The sequence below is a fragment of the Lepidochelys kempii genome, chromosome 14, assembly GCF_965140285.1.
Source record: "Lepidochelys kempii isolate rLepKem1 chromosome 14, rLepKem1.hap1, whole genome shotgun sequence".
NCBI classification, from domain to species: domain Eukaryota; kingdom Metazoa; phylum Chordata; order Testudines; family Cheloniidae; genus Lepidochelys; species Lepidochelys kempii.
Genome location: NC_136393.1, coordinates 22,319,898 through 22,339,419, shown reverse-complemented (window position 1 = coordinate 22,339,419; position 19,522 = coordinate 22,319,898). Strand labels below are relative to the sequence as shown.

The window sequence follows — 19,522 nt, the reverse complement described above, 5'->3', positions numbered from 1 at the left end:
ACACATGCCACATCTGACGCGGTCCCCCTGCTCTTCCAACGTGGCTCTGCTAGTGCCTGGCAATTCCCTTGCTAGTCCAGTGGGACCCTCCAGCCAGCCTGGTATTACAGACCTGCGCCCTCCCACAGCTCTGCCGATGCTCCTCAGTTCTTCCCTGCAGCTTCCTCCCGTCCCCCCAGCTTTTCCAGTTCTCAGCAGGTCTGCAAATGCCTGGAGGGGCAGCCCCAGGAGTGCACTAACCCATTGCCTCCCCTCCCTCGTCTCGCTACCCTCCCTTTACCTTGCTAATCTAAAGCGCTTCTCTCAGGCGCTAGATGCTTTTAAATGAACACATCACATCTGATGTTGCTTTCTAACGAGTGTGACATTTCTGGGATGGATCCTCAGTTGCCGTAGATCAGCAGAGCTCCACTGTACTGCTGCTACTCTCAGCTGAGAACCTGGCCCATCATTTCCACTAGTTTCCTACATTTTTACCAACATGACACTTTGACCCACGGGGTAATTCTATGCAGCAGGACATTAGCCACAGCGTAGGGACATCGCCGTCACGGCAAGAACAGTGGTCAGCTTATGGATCATGTTATTAAAGGAGCCTGAACCCAACTGTGCATTCGTTTATGGCGTCACTTCCTTTTCCTCTGGGCACCATTAGCTCCAAAGCTGCAGGGCCATGCTCCAGGAGCAACTGAGCATGCAGCAAGCAGGGATACGGGCTCACGTGGTTCTACTGCAATCAGGGCATCTCCAAGAACAGATTGCACAGCGGCTTCCCCAGCCTGCTGCCCTTGGAAGCATGGACTGTAATTAAGCCTCCAGTTTCTTGATTTAACCATAAAGAAGGATTTAGGCCAACACAAAAGAAGGGATGGTTGGATGCTTGCCTGACTCCATGTCTTCTGGGCTGCTGCTGCGTATTAGCCTTCCACTGACCTCTGATGTCAAGAGGCCATGGCCTGTTCGCCAGCTCTGCTGCTGCCTTTTACCCAGATGTGCCTGCCAGGTTTGGCAACTGCGCAGCCGCTGTGCTCCAGTGGGGAGCCACAGCTGCATTCTGGGGATCTGAGTGTGCCCCGCTTGCTCTGTTTAGCGGCACAGCAGCTGCTTTCTACCCTGGGTGCACCCCACCACTCTCACCGCACCCCAGAAAGGCATGCTGGGAAATGCTCCCAATACCACCCAGACAGCTGGTCGCTTCCACTTCCAGGCTGGAAAGAGGCCCTTCAGAACTGATACAGAGCCCTGGCCTACTCTTAAAATGTGGATCGACCTAGCTACACTGCACAGGGCTGCGAAAAGGTCACACTGTGAGTGCCATAGTTAAGCTGACTTAACCCAAGGTGCAGACGTGGTTCGGTCAACAGAAGAATTTTAACTACACTGATGGAAAAAGCCTTTTTGTCCACGTAGGAAGCAGCTACACTCTGGCGCTGGGGTGCCCGTCTGCAGACATGCCCGATGTCAGACAGTAAATAGGGTAACACCAGGCATAGCAGCCAGGTAGCCAATGGTTAGAAAATTAACCCAGCCCTGTGACAAGTCGAGGCCCTAACACAGCCATTATGACGATGTTCTCACATGTCTAGCACCTTCCACCTCAGAGGAGCCAGGAGAACTTTCAGGGATCGATTTACACAAGACCCGTGATTCTGCTCCTCCCAATTCTCTCCTTTCACCTCCCTACTTCTGCCTCCGTCTATGCTACCCCCGACACATGGGGCAGTCTGATTGTCCTCACAGGCCCAGAACCCCCTCTTCTCCTCGCCCCTGGAAACCCACCTCTTCATCCAACCCACTCTTCCTTCCTTCTCAGATTAAACTCTCCCCCTTCCCCCTCCCTCCGCTGGAACAGCCACTTGTGCCTCACGTTAGCGTGCCTTGCCGTTAGACTGTCAAGCTCTATGGGGCAGGGGATGTGCTTTCACCTATGGTCCTAGCTAAGTTTAGGGAAAGGATTTTAAAAAAAAAACACACCATACTGAAGTGGCCTGATTTCCAGAAGTGCTGAGCGCCCACAGCTCCCACTGACTTCAGCAGGAATTGTGGATGCTCAGCTAAGGAGCCAATGGGGCTGAAGGAGAACAGCAACAGAAGCAGCAACCACCCGTTCACCCGTCTCACCCACCCCTGGGAGCTGCTCTATCCTGCTTTCCCCAGGACTTGTGTGACAACCGCCATCTCAGCCAGCACGCCGGGGAGTGAACTGGGGACCTCCAGAGCTAAAAGCCTGAGCTGCTACAGCTTGAGCAAAAATGTCAAGGGTCCCTAGCAGGGGCTGTAACAGACACATATCCCCTGTGGCTTGGGCACCGAGGGGACCCTGTTACATGCACCGGTGGACTCCACTTACCCTTCTGTTTGAGGCCAGAGGAGGTTGGGGCCCAGCACTATTGCCACGTTGCTTGGTGTCATTTTGTTAGCATCCTGGTATTCTGTTAGCTTTGCTAGGAATTTGATCAGGTACCTGGCAGAGGCGATCAAGAGGCAGAGGGTGAGGCTGGAGTGTCACCTGGGCCTGTGGGGTGCAGCGCATGTTCCCCACAACTGCCTTCCTCTGCACCCGACATTCACAGCAAAACCATGCACCGAATGCAGGTTATTCCCTGAGTCGAGGTGCCTCGGCCTCTCTCTTTCGAGGTAGCTTCCAGGTCAATACTTCAGTGAGTGCCGCAAACCACCATGAAATCAACATCCTTGCACTGCCAACCATTCAGCGTCCTTCCTCTGAGAGGCTCGAAGTGGCTCTCAGACATGCAGGAAGCCTCACAATCCCATTGTGATTTGTCCCAGGTCATCCCGTGAGTCTGGGGCAGAGCTGGGGAGAGAATCCAGGGTCCCAGCTCTCAGCCTCCCTCTCTAACCACCACCAGTTCCCTTCTGTAAGGCTAGGAAATAGGCTTTGTGGCTAGCTACAAAGCCTGATTGATTTTCATTGCTAAGAACATAAAGGTTGACGATCAGATCATGCCCGGGGTCTCACCACTTGGTAACAAACGAAATCCAGCAGGAAATCCTATCCTATTCAGGGGCTAACGGTTAAATCCTAGCAGCTGATATACCCGCCCTGGAAGTGCCCTTTTCCCAAAGCCTGGGCAACCGGCACCGTGCAGCGTGCCCCAAAGGCTGGCAGATTCAGAGGATGGTGGCTCACAGGGGGGAAAGCAAATTTCTGTGTCGAGAGCATGGACATCTCTACAGTCAACAGTCACCTTGTCCTGATCTAGGGGGAACTGCCCAACAACTGCCTGGAGTTCCAGTTTACAGGGTTTTCCTCATTAATCACTGTATCTCCTAGTGTAAAGTAAGGCAGGGATTTTCAAAGGGGCCTAAGGGAGTTAGGTGCCCAAATCCTATTGAAATACAATTGGACTTGGGTGCCACACTCCCTGGAAAATCCCCAGTGAAATATCTTACAACACGGGAGAGAAGGTACCTTTTTCACTTTGTGGCAGGTGTCCCCAGTCTCAATGCCCCTGTGACCTGTGAAGGGTTGCTTGGGCCTGCGGCCCTGATCTGGGACTCCCCCCCACCCCATCCCCTGTGCTGCTAGCTCTATGGGTACTAGGAGAGGAGGGCTCAACCCATATTAAAAGGCAAGTGGCCCAAAGTGCAGGGTCTACGGCCAGCGCAGGAGAGCAGGGTGAAGAAGCCCTGGCATGATCCTGGGCAGACTGAGAAATTGGTCTCCACTGCCCATCCCCCTTCTCCCACAGGCCAGGAAAGGCGAGAGGGCACAGGTGGGAGCTAGCCCCCGCACTCCCACGGCGATCTGCCTGTCGTCCTCTCACGGAAAGTCAGTTTGGTGCTTTTCCACCATGATTAAGTTCAGTTCACAAGCAGGCTGGATGAGGGGGCGAGGGGGCCCTACGATCCTCCCCCGCCACAGACCTTCGTGCTCATTACTGGGATGTGGCGGGACATGAGCCCTGGGCCCGCTCTGGGAGCATTCAGGCTCTGACCTAAGTGGCTAACTTTACTTGAGCCCCACTCCCAACAAGGTGCAGCTCCCCCTCTCTCAGCATCTGAAAGTGCAGGGACCAGAACAGATCCCCTGGGGACCAGACAGGCTCCCTGCTTATTGCAGCAGTGCTCGCTAGGGGACATGCTGAAAGCCCCAACTTCAAGGGGAGCTGAGAGCTCAACTGCCTGCACGGTGGGGCCTGTATTGCTAAGCATGCAGAGATCCCACTGACATTAGTGGGCATTAGGCAGGCGCCTGAGGAGGGAAAAGCTCCCACCCTCCCGCTAAGGCCTTGTTTACACAAGAAAATGGCACCAGTTTAACTGAAGTTGGTTTTTAGACCAATTAGTTACCACAGTGCAAACGGTGGTGTGGGCAACAGCCGCCAGCTTGGCCTACACCCCGGGGAGTGCGCTCGTGACCTCCAGAGCTAAAAGCACAAGCTGCTACAGGCTGAGCTACAGCTCCCTTCCTGGGGCTGTAATGGACTCATATCCTCTGAGGACTGGGCACAGCGGGGGGACCCAGAACACCGGCTTGCCAGTGGGCATGGGATGCTCTTATTAACTGACTTAAGTTAAACCAAAATAAGGCTGGTTCAAACCACACTGTGAGAGTCTCCACACAGCCTTTGGCACCAGTTTAATAAAACTGGTTTAAAAATTACACCTGAAGTGAAATCACTGGCTACTCTGCATGTAGACCCAGCCCTCTGCCCCATATGCTCACCTGATGTTGTTGTAGTTGGCCTTGGGCAGTTTTTCGCAGGCATTCCAAAGGGCCTGCAGCCTCTTGTCTTGGTCCTGGATGCTAGGAAGGAAGTGTAGTTTGGGATTAGTTGGTCAGTTCGCCACACGGCTGGGCCACTCGCTTCGCTGAGTGCTCAGCTGTTGAGAAGAGATGAGGCCCCAGATCCAAACGCCCAGAGAACTGGGACGCATCTGAAATCTGAACCGGGATCCTGAGTTTGCAAACGGCTCTTGCCATTTAACAGTCAGAGCCAGCTCCTCCAGATTTGAACGCTCCCAGCCTGGGGGCATCCAGTGCAGAGAGCGAGTGCGAATGTTGGTGCCTGAGCCCAGCCTTGCTTTTATTATTTATTTCGGGTGCTTAGAGAGAAACTTCAGGCCTGCATGGTACCATCAGAGACTGAGAGTGTAGCTGGAAGGCCTCCAGCCCACCAACTCAGCCAGAGCCCTGCCCTCCTCAGGAGGGAATGCATGATTACAGTGGCTGCCTGGTCAGATGCCCAAGACTAGTGCATTTCTGCATTTGCTGCGAATACAGAGATGCCGCTTTCAGATGTTGAAGGAGAGAGCAGTCCAAAAATGAATGCAAGGTCCTGACTGTCCACCACAGTTCAGCCCTGTCTCTGAAGGAGGTACCAAGTTTGTGAGAACGTTTGCTGAGTGCGAGTGAGTCCTTCAGAGGGGCAATGGTGCTACCATGGATGACCAGAGCCCTGGCTCTGAACTGATCCGATCCAAGCTGGGGGAGGCTAGGTTTTCCCAGTGGCTCAGGTACCAGTACCCCCTCCACAAAGGGAACGAATCCCTTTGCACTTTGCTCCAGGGCCCAGAGAGTTTCTATGACAAGGGCAATCTGCTTTCAGTTCAAGACCCTACTTCCCATCCCCTACACAAAACACAGAGGCCGGCTGCAAGGCAATCCCCAAGACAGTACTGCAGAGGCTGTGTACAGACGGGGACTGAAGTGGATGGAAGGAAACAGTATAGAAATATCTCTGTTGATCTGGGCCTGATTTATCCTTAATCTATCTCTGATCCATGCACACGTCACCCCAATTATGTGGACACGTCACGGGGAGGGTCTAGCTAGCTACCTCTGGGCTTGTCCACATGGCAAGTTACTGTGTGGCAAGGCAGGGGGTCCCGTGAGGATGCAGCGAGAGTGCAGTGCGAAGCCTGGAGGACAGCCTGATGTACTGCACTTTCGAGTAGCAGCAAGCAGAAGGTTGCCATGTAGATAAGCGCTTGGGTGCTTATCCGGTCACCATTACTGAACTGAGCGCCTCATAAACTTTGATGTATTCTCCTCTGAGCCCCACTCTGAGGCAGAGCAGTGCTGTCATCTCCATCTCATAGATGTGGAACTGAACACATAGAGGCTAAGTGACTAGCCCAAGGTCATACAGGAAATCGGTGGCAGAGCAGGGGATACCAGAGTTCAGATCCAGCCTCAGGCTGTCACCTGGCCACTAGACCATCCTTCCTCTGGAAGTTTCACATCCCTTAGTCACACTGGTACCAGCTCCACAGCCATGGAGACCTCACCTGTATTTTCACATCCATCCCCTTGCAGAGCTAGATTACCATCAGCCCCACTACACAGGATTCAGAGGGAGTCCATATAAGCCTCTAAAGAAAAACTCTTCACGACCCAAAAATTCCACGACTTTACGGCCTGACATCTTGCCCTTTCAGAGCTAGACATGCACGCTGCCTCTCCCAGCAGGAATCTCACCTTCCGAATGGGCTAAAGCACCTGTTTCTAGCGCTGCAGGGACTCTGAATGCCAAGCTCTAAAGCTCTGACACTTTAAACTGCTCCAGGACTCCAGCTTGCCCGTCCTCGTCCTTGAGCGGGGGCAATTTTGGGAAAAGTTCCACATTTGGGGGCCAAAGGTGAAAACATCAGGAGTGATTTGAAGCTGCTGAGGCATCTGGGATGTGAGAGGAAGCCCAGGGCTGCTTTAGCTAGAGGCAGATTTCTGGGAGAAGCTACACAGCTCTGCAGACCGATCTACACGGGGTATGAACTGCAGTGAGCTCGAACACGTAGCGCTCTAACTGAACGCCGCAGACCCTGCTGGTGCCTACTTTGTGCTGACGTCATCCTGTTTCAAACAGGACTCTATTAATGCACGCTAGGTACCTTTCAGTTTGCACCAGGAGGGTCTACACGGGACGGCTAGAGTGCTACAGGTTTGAGTGCTCTGCAATTTGCTCTCCTGTAGACGGGCCTGTGACACTGCCGGGCGCAGCACACTGACGTTTTGCCCTGGGCTTCAGATTGTCTTGAGCAGTCTCTGGATGAACCCTGGCGAGCCGGATTGGCAGGGGCAGAGAACAGGTGAGAGGTCGAAGGTACATGACACAGTCATTCAGCAGGCGGCTCTGCAATTCCCAGCGTGGAAGATGCCTCTCCATAGGGGCTGTATGTAGAACGCATTTCAGCCCCGCTTACTCCAGCACTTTTGATTGCTCATTGTGGGTGGTGAGGAAGAAGATGAGGCCAAGGACAAAGGAAAGTGCGTTTGGGACTCACTTGGAAGCTTGAATCCATTCGTCATAGAGCTCAAAGGTCATGAGAGGCTCTGGAAGCTCTCGGAGATAGGACTTCAGCGCCCCTAGGAGACAGAAGGGAACACTGGCCAGTCAGTACCAAAGTAGGACGCTTTCCTGGGTTGAAGGATAAGAATCTTGGCTGGTCTCTGGGCATGGGACTTTAGCCCTTTCAATGAAGCGCAAAGGCCAGGCTGTATGTTCTGCCCAGCAGCCTCATTACTGTGATTTCAATCAAAGCCAAGAAAACCAATTAACATCCTAATAATCTTGTCAAACATTCACCATTTCTGTTGTTCTCGCTCTGCCCCGTGACATTGGACTGAGCAACATCCCTGGCTTCAATGGGAGCAAGATCAGACCCGCATTTCATTGAGGAACAAATCCTGCAAAGCACTGAGGGACTGCCCTGCAACTGCCATTACTGCTGCCTAGGGTGCTCAGAACCTCCCAAGATCAGGTCTGGAAAGAGAAGGGAAACCACCTTGGATCAAGAAAGGAACATCATCTTAACGCTGTGGAAGCGTACGACTGTCACAACACTCCACGGTATCTCACCATACGGACCTATGGCATTTTCAAAAGCGGCAAATGGGATGTGAGCGCCCAGGTCTCCTTAAAATTGATGGGAATTTGGAGTCCAAATCATCCAGGTGTCTTTGAAAAACTTGGCCTCAAAGCCCACCAGGGACGCAAATACAAAAAGTTTTATCCAAACCAAATCAATATTTAGCAAGCCAGTAAGGAGGGGGCCTCATTCAAAAACCCTCTTGTTCACCAACAGAATTGGTAACATCCAGGTTGGAAACTCAGTTACAAAAGAATAAAAAACTATCTAATTATCGATCCACCCATCCCACACTCGTCACCATGTTTTCGGAGCGTCTCATGGTTATTACAATTGTATTTGAGTTGCTTTAGCTTGACCGGTAACTTGACTAAATAGAATAAGCACAGTGTGTGTACTAGCATTTAGATTTATTTTTTTAAATGTAACATTTACTGGCAAATCTGTTCATCACAATAAATCAGGGAAAGTCTGAACCTGGGGATTCATCAACGATTCTGACCAAAACTATTTTTTCGTCCTCAACTGCAATGAACAGGACCGTAGACAAGCACAGAAAATAGAGACCGCTAGAATAGTTTGACGAATGTCTCCAAGGGAAACTGAAGATTTAGAAGCACTGACATTAGTAGGTATAATTTATATATGTATTTAGTGTTTAAGGAGAGGACAAATTTTATTTCCAAACTGGCATCAAACAAATCCACAATTTTTCCTATTCCTCCTTAATGCCCAATATGGTTACATTTATACTTCTCAATTTGTTTTTCATACATTTGTTATATTTTTGAAGTGAAGAGATAATGAACCAAAGTTTATTCCTGCATTGTTGTAAATTGGATGTAACTCCAGAATAGTTATTCCAGAATTTACAGTAGCATAAGAGCACAATTTGGTCCATTCATTCAGTTAAAGCATAACACAATTGTTTTACACTACCTATGTCTAGAGTTAAATCAGTACTTGATGTTAACAGATTGATAAGGCTCCTCAACGATTCTAATTTTCTCCTCAAGCTTAGAATTGAACAGGGCAATAGAGTTCAGACTCTTTGTTAATAACTTTCCTCTAGTGAACAGGTCACTCAAAAAACTATATAACGAAACACCAAAAGACTCTTCCCTAGCAGACTGAGTTTTAACCCTTATGGGAGGCCCCTACAGAAGGGCCCTGTCTCTTTACTTGTTGCCCAGAAATGACAGCAGCAGATCACAAATGCATAGTTGCATGGGACAGTAATACAGCTTGGAGGAAAATGGGTTTTCCATTTCAGGGGTCGTTCTCCCATTTCAAAATTTTTTCCATTCTGAAATGGGAGAACCCCCTCTCCCCCAAATTTCCAAATTTTCCTATGAAACAAAATTCTGGAAAAAAAATTGTTTCAGCTCAAAAAGTTTCATTTTGATTAAATTGAAACTGTTTGCTCCAATTTCGGCTTTTTAACCATCATTTTTTTAAAAAACGGAAACAAAAAGTCATTTCAAAATGGCCAATCAAAAAGCTGCATCCTGACTGCGTCAGAAAGCTCCACTCTGCTTTTTTACTAAACAAAATGCCATCAGAAGCGACATGTTTCCACAAACACATGTTGCTTTCAATGAGTCCGCACTTTCGGATGGAGAAATGATTCCGCTGGAAAACCTCCCACCGAGTTCAGGCAATAGGACTTCCCACTGCACAGGCTGAGTCCAGTACAGCGTGCGCATTGCTTGGAGATCCTCCACTGGAAGAGGATCATCTAGAGTAGCACATAATCTTGTTACCAAAGCCTAGGTGGCAATGCCCTTTACCTGCAATGGCATGGGGGTCTGCTGAATACTCCTGCACGTCCACCACGCAGCAGTCAAGAGCCGCCTTGAGCTTCTTTAACTTGGATGCAGAAGGAGCCACCCTGAAGAGACCCTTCGGGCAAAGGAGACAGGAGAGACGTCAGCCCCAGCAGGAAACTCCTAAAATCATGGCAGCAGCAGAACACAGCGCCCCAAGGGCACAGGCCCCAGAGTGACCCGGGTGCCAGCTTGATACCCAGCCTAGGGATCATGTTCTGACCTAGCGATGTCACGTTGGATGCGGTTTAGTAGGAAATCACTGATGTAGGAAGCGTGGGAATCCCTGTAACTCACCTGACTTACACACAGAACAAAAGTGGGGTTTAGGGTCAGATCCTCAGCTGCTGTAAATCAGTATCTATGGAGCAATTCCAGCTGGGGGCCTGGCTCATGGGGCCTAGAAACTACGGAATTGGGAAGATTAGACATGGTGCGAGGAGTGTCTTTGTGGAACATCCCTTTGATACTCCATACATCTGTGCTCTGGGCCACTTCAAGTCACACCTGATCCCTTTGCCGACACAAACAAGCTTGTACTCCTGGTAGCCCCAGCAAGGCAATGTATCAGCTGCCATCTTGGCCAACCAGGGATCTCCAGCGCTAAAGTCTGTACATCAAGAGCCATGGTCTCTAGCTGACAGCTGTAAGACTCGCATTCCCCCTGGATCAGGCTAAGATGGGGACCCGTTACACACACTGACCAGTGGTTACGCTGACAGCTACTGGGGAGCGAGGGGGTGTCTGTTCTGACCCCAGCGTGACCAGCAGCGGCATCAGCGTCTTTGTTAATGGTGATGGTGCCAAAGGCAGGGGGTCCCGAACTGTGGTATGCGCACCACTGGGCATATGCGAGACATCTCTGGGCGGTACACGGGAGAAATTGTGTAATGGTGGATTTTACTTAGTTACCTTATTTATTGCATTTTCATAATAGGCAACTCAGACAAAGCTTTAGAACTCCATCGGAATTTGTTATATACAATATGGTAGTTAATTTACTTCAAGATGTACCAATGAGAACACAGAGACACAGGCGTACAGAGCCCTCATCTCCAGTCACCGTACAGAGTGAGTTCAATTGCCCAGCAACTGCCCAGTCTAACTGAGCTCATAACTTAGTCAGGGTTGGGGGTTTTTCAGTTGCATACATTGCACTATAACTATATCCGTGCATAACACTGAAATATGAGCAGATGGCTAAAGACAGGTAGTGTTAACAGGAACACACAAAGTATCAGTGATGAGAAGAGCAGGGGTATGCGACCAACTAGTAGATCTGGAAAGGGGGTACACAATAAGAAAAGTTTGGGAACTTCTGATCTATATGGATGGATGAACTGCTCAAGAGAAAGGATGAAGCAACCCAAAGTTTTTCTCCCAAATCAAACTACCCTGGAGATTACAAACAGATTTGTCAATTCTTTTTTAAGTTTGTTTTTCAATTTTTCAGGGCTGGTCTTCACGTACATTGAAGACGCTTTAGCGAAAGACGCTCCTGTGCCGACAGGAGAGCTTCTCCCATCAGCATGGTTAATTCACCTCCCTGAGAGGCAGTAGCTATGTTGACCGGAGAAGCTCTCCTGCTGAAATAGCGCTGTCTACACAGGTTGGTGTGTCACTCAGGGGTGTGTATTTTTCACACTCCTGAGCGACGCAGTTATACTGATATAGGGCTGTAGTGTAGACCTGGCCCCAGTTGCACTTCTCAATCCTGGCAAGGCCTGGAAGCACCAAAACACAGAGCAAAGCTGCTTCTTTGAATCTTTTTTTTTTTTCCAGCTAATGATCAGGTGCGTGCAGTCTCAGGAGATTCCCAGCTCAACTTTCTAGATCAAAGGGTCTGAGTATTTCCAACAAGGTCTGAAGAAACATCTGGGCTCTTCGTTGCTTCTTTGAACCTGCAGGGGGTTGTCCATCATTCGTTATTTCCTAGTCTCTGCGTAATGAAGAGGGACGGTTATCTCCATATTTATAAGCTCTGTCTCTACCATGTGAATGCAATAAAAAGGACTGCAACAGTTCCATGTGCACATGAGTCCTGCAGAACATGCTCCAATCCCTGCTGTGTCTAAATCATCTTTCCTGATTTTCTACTCTCATTTCAAGGCAAGGAAAAAGAAAATGTTACTTTGCCTATGTGGTTCTGAACTGGAACATGCTTTCTTCAGGCAAGGAATTACTTAGGTCTCAAAGCCACTGATAAATACTGAGACCAACTGCCCTAGGAATCACGCAGGACTGTGCTAACAGAGTGAGCTGGTCTAAGGGAGACAGGTCAAAGAAAAGCAACAGACTCCAAACACAAACCAGGAGTTAGACGTGGTAGCAGCTCTGTTCAGTCAGCCAGCTGCTCTCCTTATGCTACTGGATGCGGCTTCACGGAGCAGCAGGGTGCTCCCTTACCTCCCCCTGCCATATGAAAGGGTGTTTCTCTGGGTGACAGGCTTCCAAGCAAATGAAACTTCACACAGAGCAGGCTGGGCTCACCCCTGGTGTAGATCAGGAGTGACGCCATTGAATTCGGTGGACTTGAAGTGATCCGAGAGGAGAATTGGGTCCAAATAAATGTAAACTACACCACATTACCACTTGCACTCCCTGTGCTCCTTACACCGCTCTAAACGGTGCCTCTGAATTTGGACCAGAGGCCTCCATGGCAACTGCACCTCTTTATAACATGACCGAATTTGGCCCGTCTTAGGAAGCATGGTCTATTTTAGTAGCAGCCTTGCTCTGTACCAAAGGGACACAGTGGGGGACCCAGGACCCAATTCTGCCAGCGTATCTCCAGGGACCTCAGTGGGGCTGCTCCCAATTTACACCAGGTGCATCCAAGACCAGTCAAGCCAGAATCTGGTTTCCAAGGAGGCTCATTCACAGATTGAGAAGAGGCTGCAGTGTTTGCTCTCCCAGCTGAACCAAAGGCTGGGCACAAGAACTGAAGGAGGGGGTTTGCCTCAAGATTTCCAGGGCCTGCCCCAAGATTTTGCAATGGGAGGGTTTGGAAATACCAGACAGTCTAGGGAGGTGTTTCAATGGGGGAATAAAGGAGGGGGCTTTTCAGAGGGTCAGAGGTTTTAAGGGCAGCAGGGATCTTTATGACCGTTGTGCTCAGAGCGGAGAAAAGCCGGAGAGTATCTGTGTCTGGAATGAAGCCGCCCAGCTCGGGGGCTCCCGACTCACCTCCTCCTGCATTCCGCACTCCAGCAGCATGGTGACACAGGCCTCGATGGGGAAGGCGATCTCCCGCCCGCTGACGGCCAGGTGCTCCTCCAGGGGCTTCCCGAAGGAGGGCTTCTCGATCCAGGCTTCTGTGACACGGATCCGCAGAGCGGGCAGGAGGGAGAGGAACCCGTGCTGGGTTAGGGGAGCGCATTCACCCGCTGGGGAAGCTGCGCGGGTTCCCAGCCCCCCACCATCTCCTGTGGCAGCCACATCTCTGCCAGTTAGGGAGCTCCCTTGGCAGTGAGGTTTCAGGGCTGTGCATCCCCACGTCCCACGTTTCTGTGTGTCTGTGTGTGTGCACGCGTGCAGGGGACTAATGCACGTCCGGGACGCATCTATATCCAGGTCTAGGTGAGCCAGGGCGTGCGATCCCCCCAGTGTCCCCCCCTTGTATTGCTTCTTCAATGCCCCATGCTGATGCTTGACCCTCCCCCAGCACTGCTGGGGCCAGCCATTGTGGGGTTAGCAATGGAACCCCGGGCTAGCCCTGCTCTTGGGCGCCAAGCAGGCTGCTCCTGAGCCCCGGCTGGCTGAAGGCGCGACAGCATGGATCTGAACGCTGAGCCCCCATGTGGCCAGCAGGCCAGACCACACCCAGCCTCACCCCCCTGATGCCTGCCTGAAAGCCTCCCTAATTAGAATAGAATATCACGGTTGGAAGGGACCTCATGAGGTCATCTAGTCCAACCCCCTGCTCAAAGCAGGACCAACCCCCAATTTTTGCCCCAGATCCCTAAATGGCCCCCCTCAAGGATTGAACTCACAACCCTGGGTTTAGCAGGCCAATGCTCAAACCACTAAGCTATCCCTCAACACTGCTATTGCTCTGGACAGCATGGGGTCTATGGACTGGCAGGGAGCGCCGAGAGGAGCCGCACATGCAACAGCAGGTATGCATTGTGCATGGCGTCCCGTGTCGTCCCCCCTCCCCCTCCCCCCCACAGCTCCCTTAATGCCCCTCAATCTTGTCCCGGAGCATCCCCAGCCAATCTAGTCCTGGGCCTCCCTCGGCTGACCAGGGTCTGCCAATCGTGCTACGTGGTGGAGTGTGAGACCTGTCACACTCAATTCACTAGTGACCTGAGTTATTACTTCGACTCGAGTCTCCAGAGGCAGGAGGGCAAAATGCATCCACTCACTGCATGGCTAAACTTCAAACTGGGCTTCTACTGGCATAAACGCTGCCAGGGCTCCCGGGGTGGAAAATCCCCAGGGGACAAGATTACCATGGTGCATTGTGGTTGCAATGTATCTTAATCCAAAGATGAGGGGTGGATCTTTAAGGGCCAGTGCAGCCCTCTGAGGAGCAGCTCTGACTGGGACGGGGGCCCACTTGCTATTCTAACTCTTAGCTTTTGTGTATTCAATATACCAGGGGAGGCCAAACTGTGGCTTGCAGAGCCCTCCATGACTCCCCATTCTCCACCCACCAGACTGGGAGGAGGAGCTTGGGATTTCTGCCCTGCAGCGGAATGGTGGGGATCGGGGCTCCTGCCTAGAGGGTGGGGATCCTAGGGGCATCAGCCCCGCGGGAGATGCCTGCCAGGGCTCAGGGATTCAGCCCCGCTCTTACTGAAGCCCCATGTCATGGCAAGTGCCTCCCACAGGGCTGAAGCCCCTAGCCCCACCACACTACTGCAGGGCAGAAGCCCTGAGCCTTGGCATGTGCATCCGGCTCTTGAACTTCTGAAGATTATCGTATGTGGCTTGGAGGGTCAGTAAGTTTGGCCACCCCTGCAATATACTTAGAGGGGGTGGCAGGAGTAATTTACAGGCAGCAGTTCCCAAAAGGGGAAATAAAGCTGCAGCTGCATGGGGTTGCTCCTGGGAACAAGAGCACCACTCGAGCTGTTTGCATGACTGCTAGCGGGCATTGGTCTGATAGCTACAGGACCGTTGCTTTAAAAGGGGGGGAAACAACACTGCTTTAAAAGGTGGCAGGTTCTCAGTGCCCAGGAGATCTTGTAGAGTGGAATTGCGAAGTCCTGAGTATGCAGCCTGCAGCCATAAACAGATCAGCCCACAGCTGCTTAGGACTGAGCATTCCAGGGTTTGTTTTCTTTAGCAGAGAGAGAAAGAGACAGACACTTTCCTGTATCTGTATTTCTGGGCAGGCTGAGGAATTCCTTTCCATTGTTAAGGGGGGCAGTTAGAAGCAATCCCAGCCTGGCTGATCAGCCAGTCCCAAGGGCCCTCTGAATTCTCTCCTACTTAATGTCCGGAAGCATGAGCGCGAGAGTGCACGAGCACGTGTGTACACACACGCGTGCAGGGCAAAACGTATGCTCACAAGGCTGTGTGCATGTACAGCTGTGGACGTGTGTGTGTGAGTGTGTGTGTGTGCAAGAGGCTTTGCGTGCATGTGTTGGAGGGTGCATAACTGTGGATGGATGGATGCATCTGTGTCACTCAGTTTCCGCACTGGGGAATGGGGAGGGAAGAAATCCACCTCCTTTCGGGGAGGTCAGGAGTCTGCATGGCCTGTGCACATGACACAAGGGAAAGGTTATTTCCCCCAAGGAAATCCAACAGCAAGAGACTCCCCTCTTTAAATTCTAATAAGTGCTGCAAACTGGGCCATGTGTTAACTGAAAGAATGAGGGGAAAGCCTAGTTGGGTGGCCCAGTTAGACTAGGTTTCCTTCTGCTCCCCATGCCCTAGAGCCTGAGTTCCCCTTCATTCTGGCTCCGTTTGATCTCAAGCCCATGGAGCTGATGGACAGCCAGACCAGACACAGTTGGCAGTGGGAGGAGGAGAGGACTGGCATGGGTGCAACCTGCCTGAATGAGCCAGGACTCAGAAGAGTTTACAAGCAGGAGAGAACCTCATGGGCCCAGGGTTAGAGAAGAGATGAGCTCAGTGGAGGGAGGTGCAATTGGCAATGGCCGGTAAGCGTGTGGAGGAGAAGATCTGGGTTTCAGTGGGGGCAATCGATCCCATATGGGGGTGGGGAGGAGAGGCGAGTCACTGTTCTGTGGGCGAGGGACAGCAGAGTTGCTGAAAAGCCATTGTAAGATGAGTGGATTGAAGGCGGGACAGTGCACAGGTCAGAGTCGCTGCTGGAGAGGGGGCTGTAGTGGCTGCAGGGCACTGATTGTGTTTGCTGGGGCCGGGGGAATGACTTGGAGGCAAGTCCTCCTTTTCTTTTTGCGAATACAGACTAACATGGCTGTTACTCTGAAACCTGTTGGAGAACTGATTGCGACAGTTTAAGGGAAAGCGACCCTGCTGAGGAGGGTTTTGTCCAGGAGTGGGGTGACTTGGGGAGATGATGGGGAATTTCCTCCCCAGTAAATCAGCGCTGAGCAGGGTGGGTAGAACTGCTTCTGACTTGGGGGGGGGGGGCACACTCTGTGAGATAGCCTCACTACTGAGAGCCCCTGCTCCACCCTATCCAGAATTCTGCCTCTGGTGGTGAGCAAAAACTGATGACTCAAGGAAAGGGGACAGACAGCACCTATGGGTACAGTGCAATGCTGGACATGGGGGGCTCTCTCATCATGCCCTCTGCTGATCAGCTGGGGCCCCAAGCTCCAATCCATTTTAGCTTAGCATACCGTCAATTAAGAAAACACTTACCCTGCTGTGCTTTTATCTGAGGCAACACGTTCTGTAAAAGTGCTAATGACTTCCTATGGTATTCTGCTTGCACTTCTATTAACTGGGGAAAAGACAAGGGAAAGATAATGTTGAAGTAAAAAGAAAACGGTACAGAGTTTAGGCATAGAAGTTTCTGGTTATCAGGGAATAAGGTACAGATTACCAAGGGGTGCGAAATTTGGTTTAGGAGCTGGTGGCGTAAGGAATACGTAATCTGCAATCTCCCCAATTGGGGGTAAAAGTTTAACCAGTCAAAGTACAGACACTGAGATATGGGGGTATGTTGTCCATATAATGGCTATGTTCAGGTGTGGAGTATAACGAGCGGATACGACAATGGGGATGGATCTACCCTCATTTGGTGGGATTTAATGTTCAGTGAGTTTATGGTTCCAGTTCATACGGTCCAGTGGAAAAAGCCTCTCAGTCCCTTTCTCACTGCTGTAGGAACCATGGGGCACTTGGGTAGGGGTTGGAGGAGGGGTGTTAACAACCGGTCTCTCGCCCAGACACAGTGAGACAGCATGCACAAGGGAAGGACACAGACAGAAAAGCCCAATCCCCACTGGCACTTACAGTTTGGAAGTAGTTTGCATAGTCTATTTCTTTGGCCACGAAATTGTACATGTCAGCCGAGAGCTGGTCCTATGGAAAGCACAGAATTAGCAAGAAGTAAATCACACAAAATCAAACCACCCTGACCAGCAATTGCAATCATTTACAGGTGGATCAGGCTCGAAGGCTGGCACACAGGGTCAGAGATGCTTGCAGGACGGTGCTGCACGTTGCTGGGATTGCACCACCTTTGCAGGGCCACCTGGAAATGACACAGACCTTATGGTGCATTTGATCCTGGCTGCTGGGAACATGGACAGTGAAACACAGACTCGGGGGGAGGGAATATATATAGATCTGGCATTAGCAATCCTGCGTGGCTCAGCTTTCGTTACTAGTCCGAGTACAAGATGGGGAGGCAAACGCTGCAGGATTTGCAGAACAGAAATAAAACACCTCATTCAGAGCAAGAAACTTCCCCCCTTAGATCCATAAGGTGGATCTAGAATCCGATATTCTGCTCCACAGGGAATTCCATACACATCAAGAGAGCAGAATGTCGTGGGAACTCCACAGATGTTGGGAGAGCAGGATATCAGTGCCTAGATGGAACTGAAAGGGATAATTGTGCCTTGAATGGTGATGCATCCAAGATCTGAGATGCTGCAAAGTTTGGAGGTTTTCCCCTGCCTTTGGTTTCGGAAAGAATCTTGCTATATAAAAACAACCAACACACTGGGCCAAATTCAGACCCGATGTAAATGGGTATAACCCCACTGACTTCCATGGCTGGTTACACCCAGGTCGGAGTTTGACTCAGGAGTAGCAGACATGAGGACAATGAGGGACTTGCCCACCTAAAACCTTTTGAGATCTCTGGTGGCTTTTCCCGATTTCTCAACCACTGACGGTCAAAATATGCCACCTTAGCATACACATGGCAACTGCAGAGCCCTCAGTACCCACCACACCCCGATCTGACTCTGCTCCCTGTAAATCTACACAAAGGGCTATGCTACGTACTATTCTATCCTCAGCACCAATGGGGCAGTCACTATGTGTGTGTGGGCATGTTCCAACCCCAGACGTGGATGTACATGCATACATCTGCACGCAGAGCTGCCCACTGGGCGCACATAAAGGGATAAAAGCTTTGCAGGTTCTCTTTAGGTGCCCATTGCATTCAACAAGGGTCCCATGGGTACTTTGTAAGGGTACTGCCTGTGGAATTCCTGAAGCAGGTTTGTCCGGGAGGTTGTTCTCCACACAAGTGCCATAGAGGGGGTTCAGCAGTTTCATTGAGTAGGGAGGAAGGAAAGCAGAGTTAGATAGCACAGCAGGTTAGGGCCAGCACCCCGTTTTTGAACATCTGGGTTCAAATCCTGCTGGTGTCACAAGTGAAATGGTTGGGTCTTTGCTGGGTCTCTGTAAAATTAGCACAGCTGGCAGCTTCTGCTCACAAGAGACCCAGGACTATGGGAACATCAGGTGGGGTGCGTGTGGTTGTTTGCAAATCTAGATTATGTGACACAGCTGCATTTGTCAGAAGCATGCACAGAAGCTACTGGATCTATTGGCTCCACATTTCCAGGGGTATATTCCTATCCCTGCCCCCCAATTTAATATTTCCCACCCCCATCCCTCCAACCCCCGCTCCCCCAAAGTCCAGTGGTAAACAGAACATGTGAGCCCAGGGAATGGAGACCCCCACCAAGGAGCTAAATGCTACCATCAGAAATATACCTTCAACAGCTCAGCATCTGAGCCTCTCCAATTGGCAATCTTAGGATGGTCAGTGATGCCCTGTGTGTGGCCCTTGTTGGTCTTGTGGGAAGAGGAAGAAGAGCAATTTGGTTGTTTTATTGTCACATCATGAATTTTGTTAAACACGAATGGCAAACAGTTGAAGTGCAAACGTAAGAGAAAAGTGTGGGGGACACGCCCCTCTCGTTTCGCTGGGACAGGAAAGTGTGTTTTAAAAAAGGAGAAAATATCTGAAAGTTAACAAGGGGATATGGCAAAGGGGACTTTGGGCATATCTCTGTGTGTGTAAGTTCCGTTATCCTAAAGGAACGCATGAGGACAACAAAAGGGAATGGTCAGGACATGGGGAGATGGGTGCAGAGAGGGCATGGGAGGAGCAGCTGGAGTCAGAACCAGACATGGGGATGGAGAGTCAAGGCATGGAGACAAGAATGGAGATGGGCATGGAGGCAGAGACGGAGCCGATGACAGTGAAGGTCGAAAACGGGGTGGATGTGCAAGGAGAGGAGGTGGTGAAGGTGGAGATGGAAACAGCCTTTTTCTGAGAAAAACCCATTTGCTTCTCCCACCTGCAGAACAGTGGATCCTGGGCCTTGTATCAAACTGGGGGAAAACATGGGGAAACTTCCTTACCAAGGCTCACTAATTGTGGCGAATGAGTCAGTGCCCTGTAAAGAGTGAGGTTCTGAGGATCTGCTGGTGGTGGCAGAATGGGA

The 19,522-nt window shown here is 50.9% G+C and overlaps 1 protein-coding gene across 9 annotated transcripts in view; it reads right to left on the bottom strand.

The window, feature by feature from the left end:
- The window catches only part of ARHGAP44 (Rho GTPase activating protein 44), a 153,003-nt gene that overhangs the window by 20,291 nt on the left and 113,190 nt on the right, over positions 1–19,522 (bottom strand). For 5 of the 9 annotated variants that reach the window (XM_073310157.2, XM_073310155.2, XM_073310160.2 and 2 more), the window contains exons 8-15: positions 18,786–18,866; positions 17,064–17,132; positions 16,467–16,548; positions 12,846–12,973; positions 9,624–9,735; positions 7,249–7,330; positions 4,691–4,771; positions 2,351–2,464 (exon numbers count right to left, since the gene is read on the bottom strand). In XM_073310157.2, coding sequence (XP_073166258.1) covers positions 2,351–2,464; positions 4,691–4,771; positions 7,249–7,330; positions 9,624–9,735; positions 12,846–12,973; positions 16,467–16,548; positions 17,064–17,132; positions 18,786–18,866 — 749 coding nt within the window. The remainder of the gene's footprint in view (positions 1–2,350; positions 2,465–4,690; positions 4,772–7,248; positions 7,331–9,623; positions 9,736–12,845; positions 12,974–16,466; positions 16,549–17,063; positions 17,133–18,785; positions 18,867–19,522) is intronic. The other 4 variants (XM_073310163.2, XM_073310164.2, XM_073310158.2 and 1 more) reach the window with 1 other exon arrangement.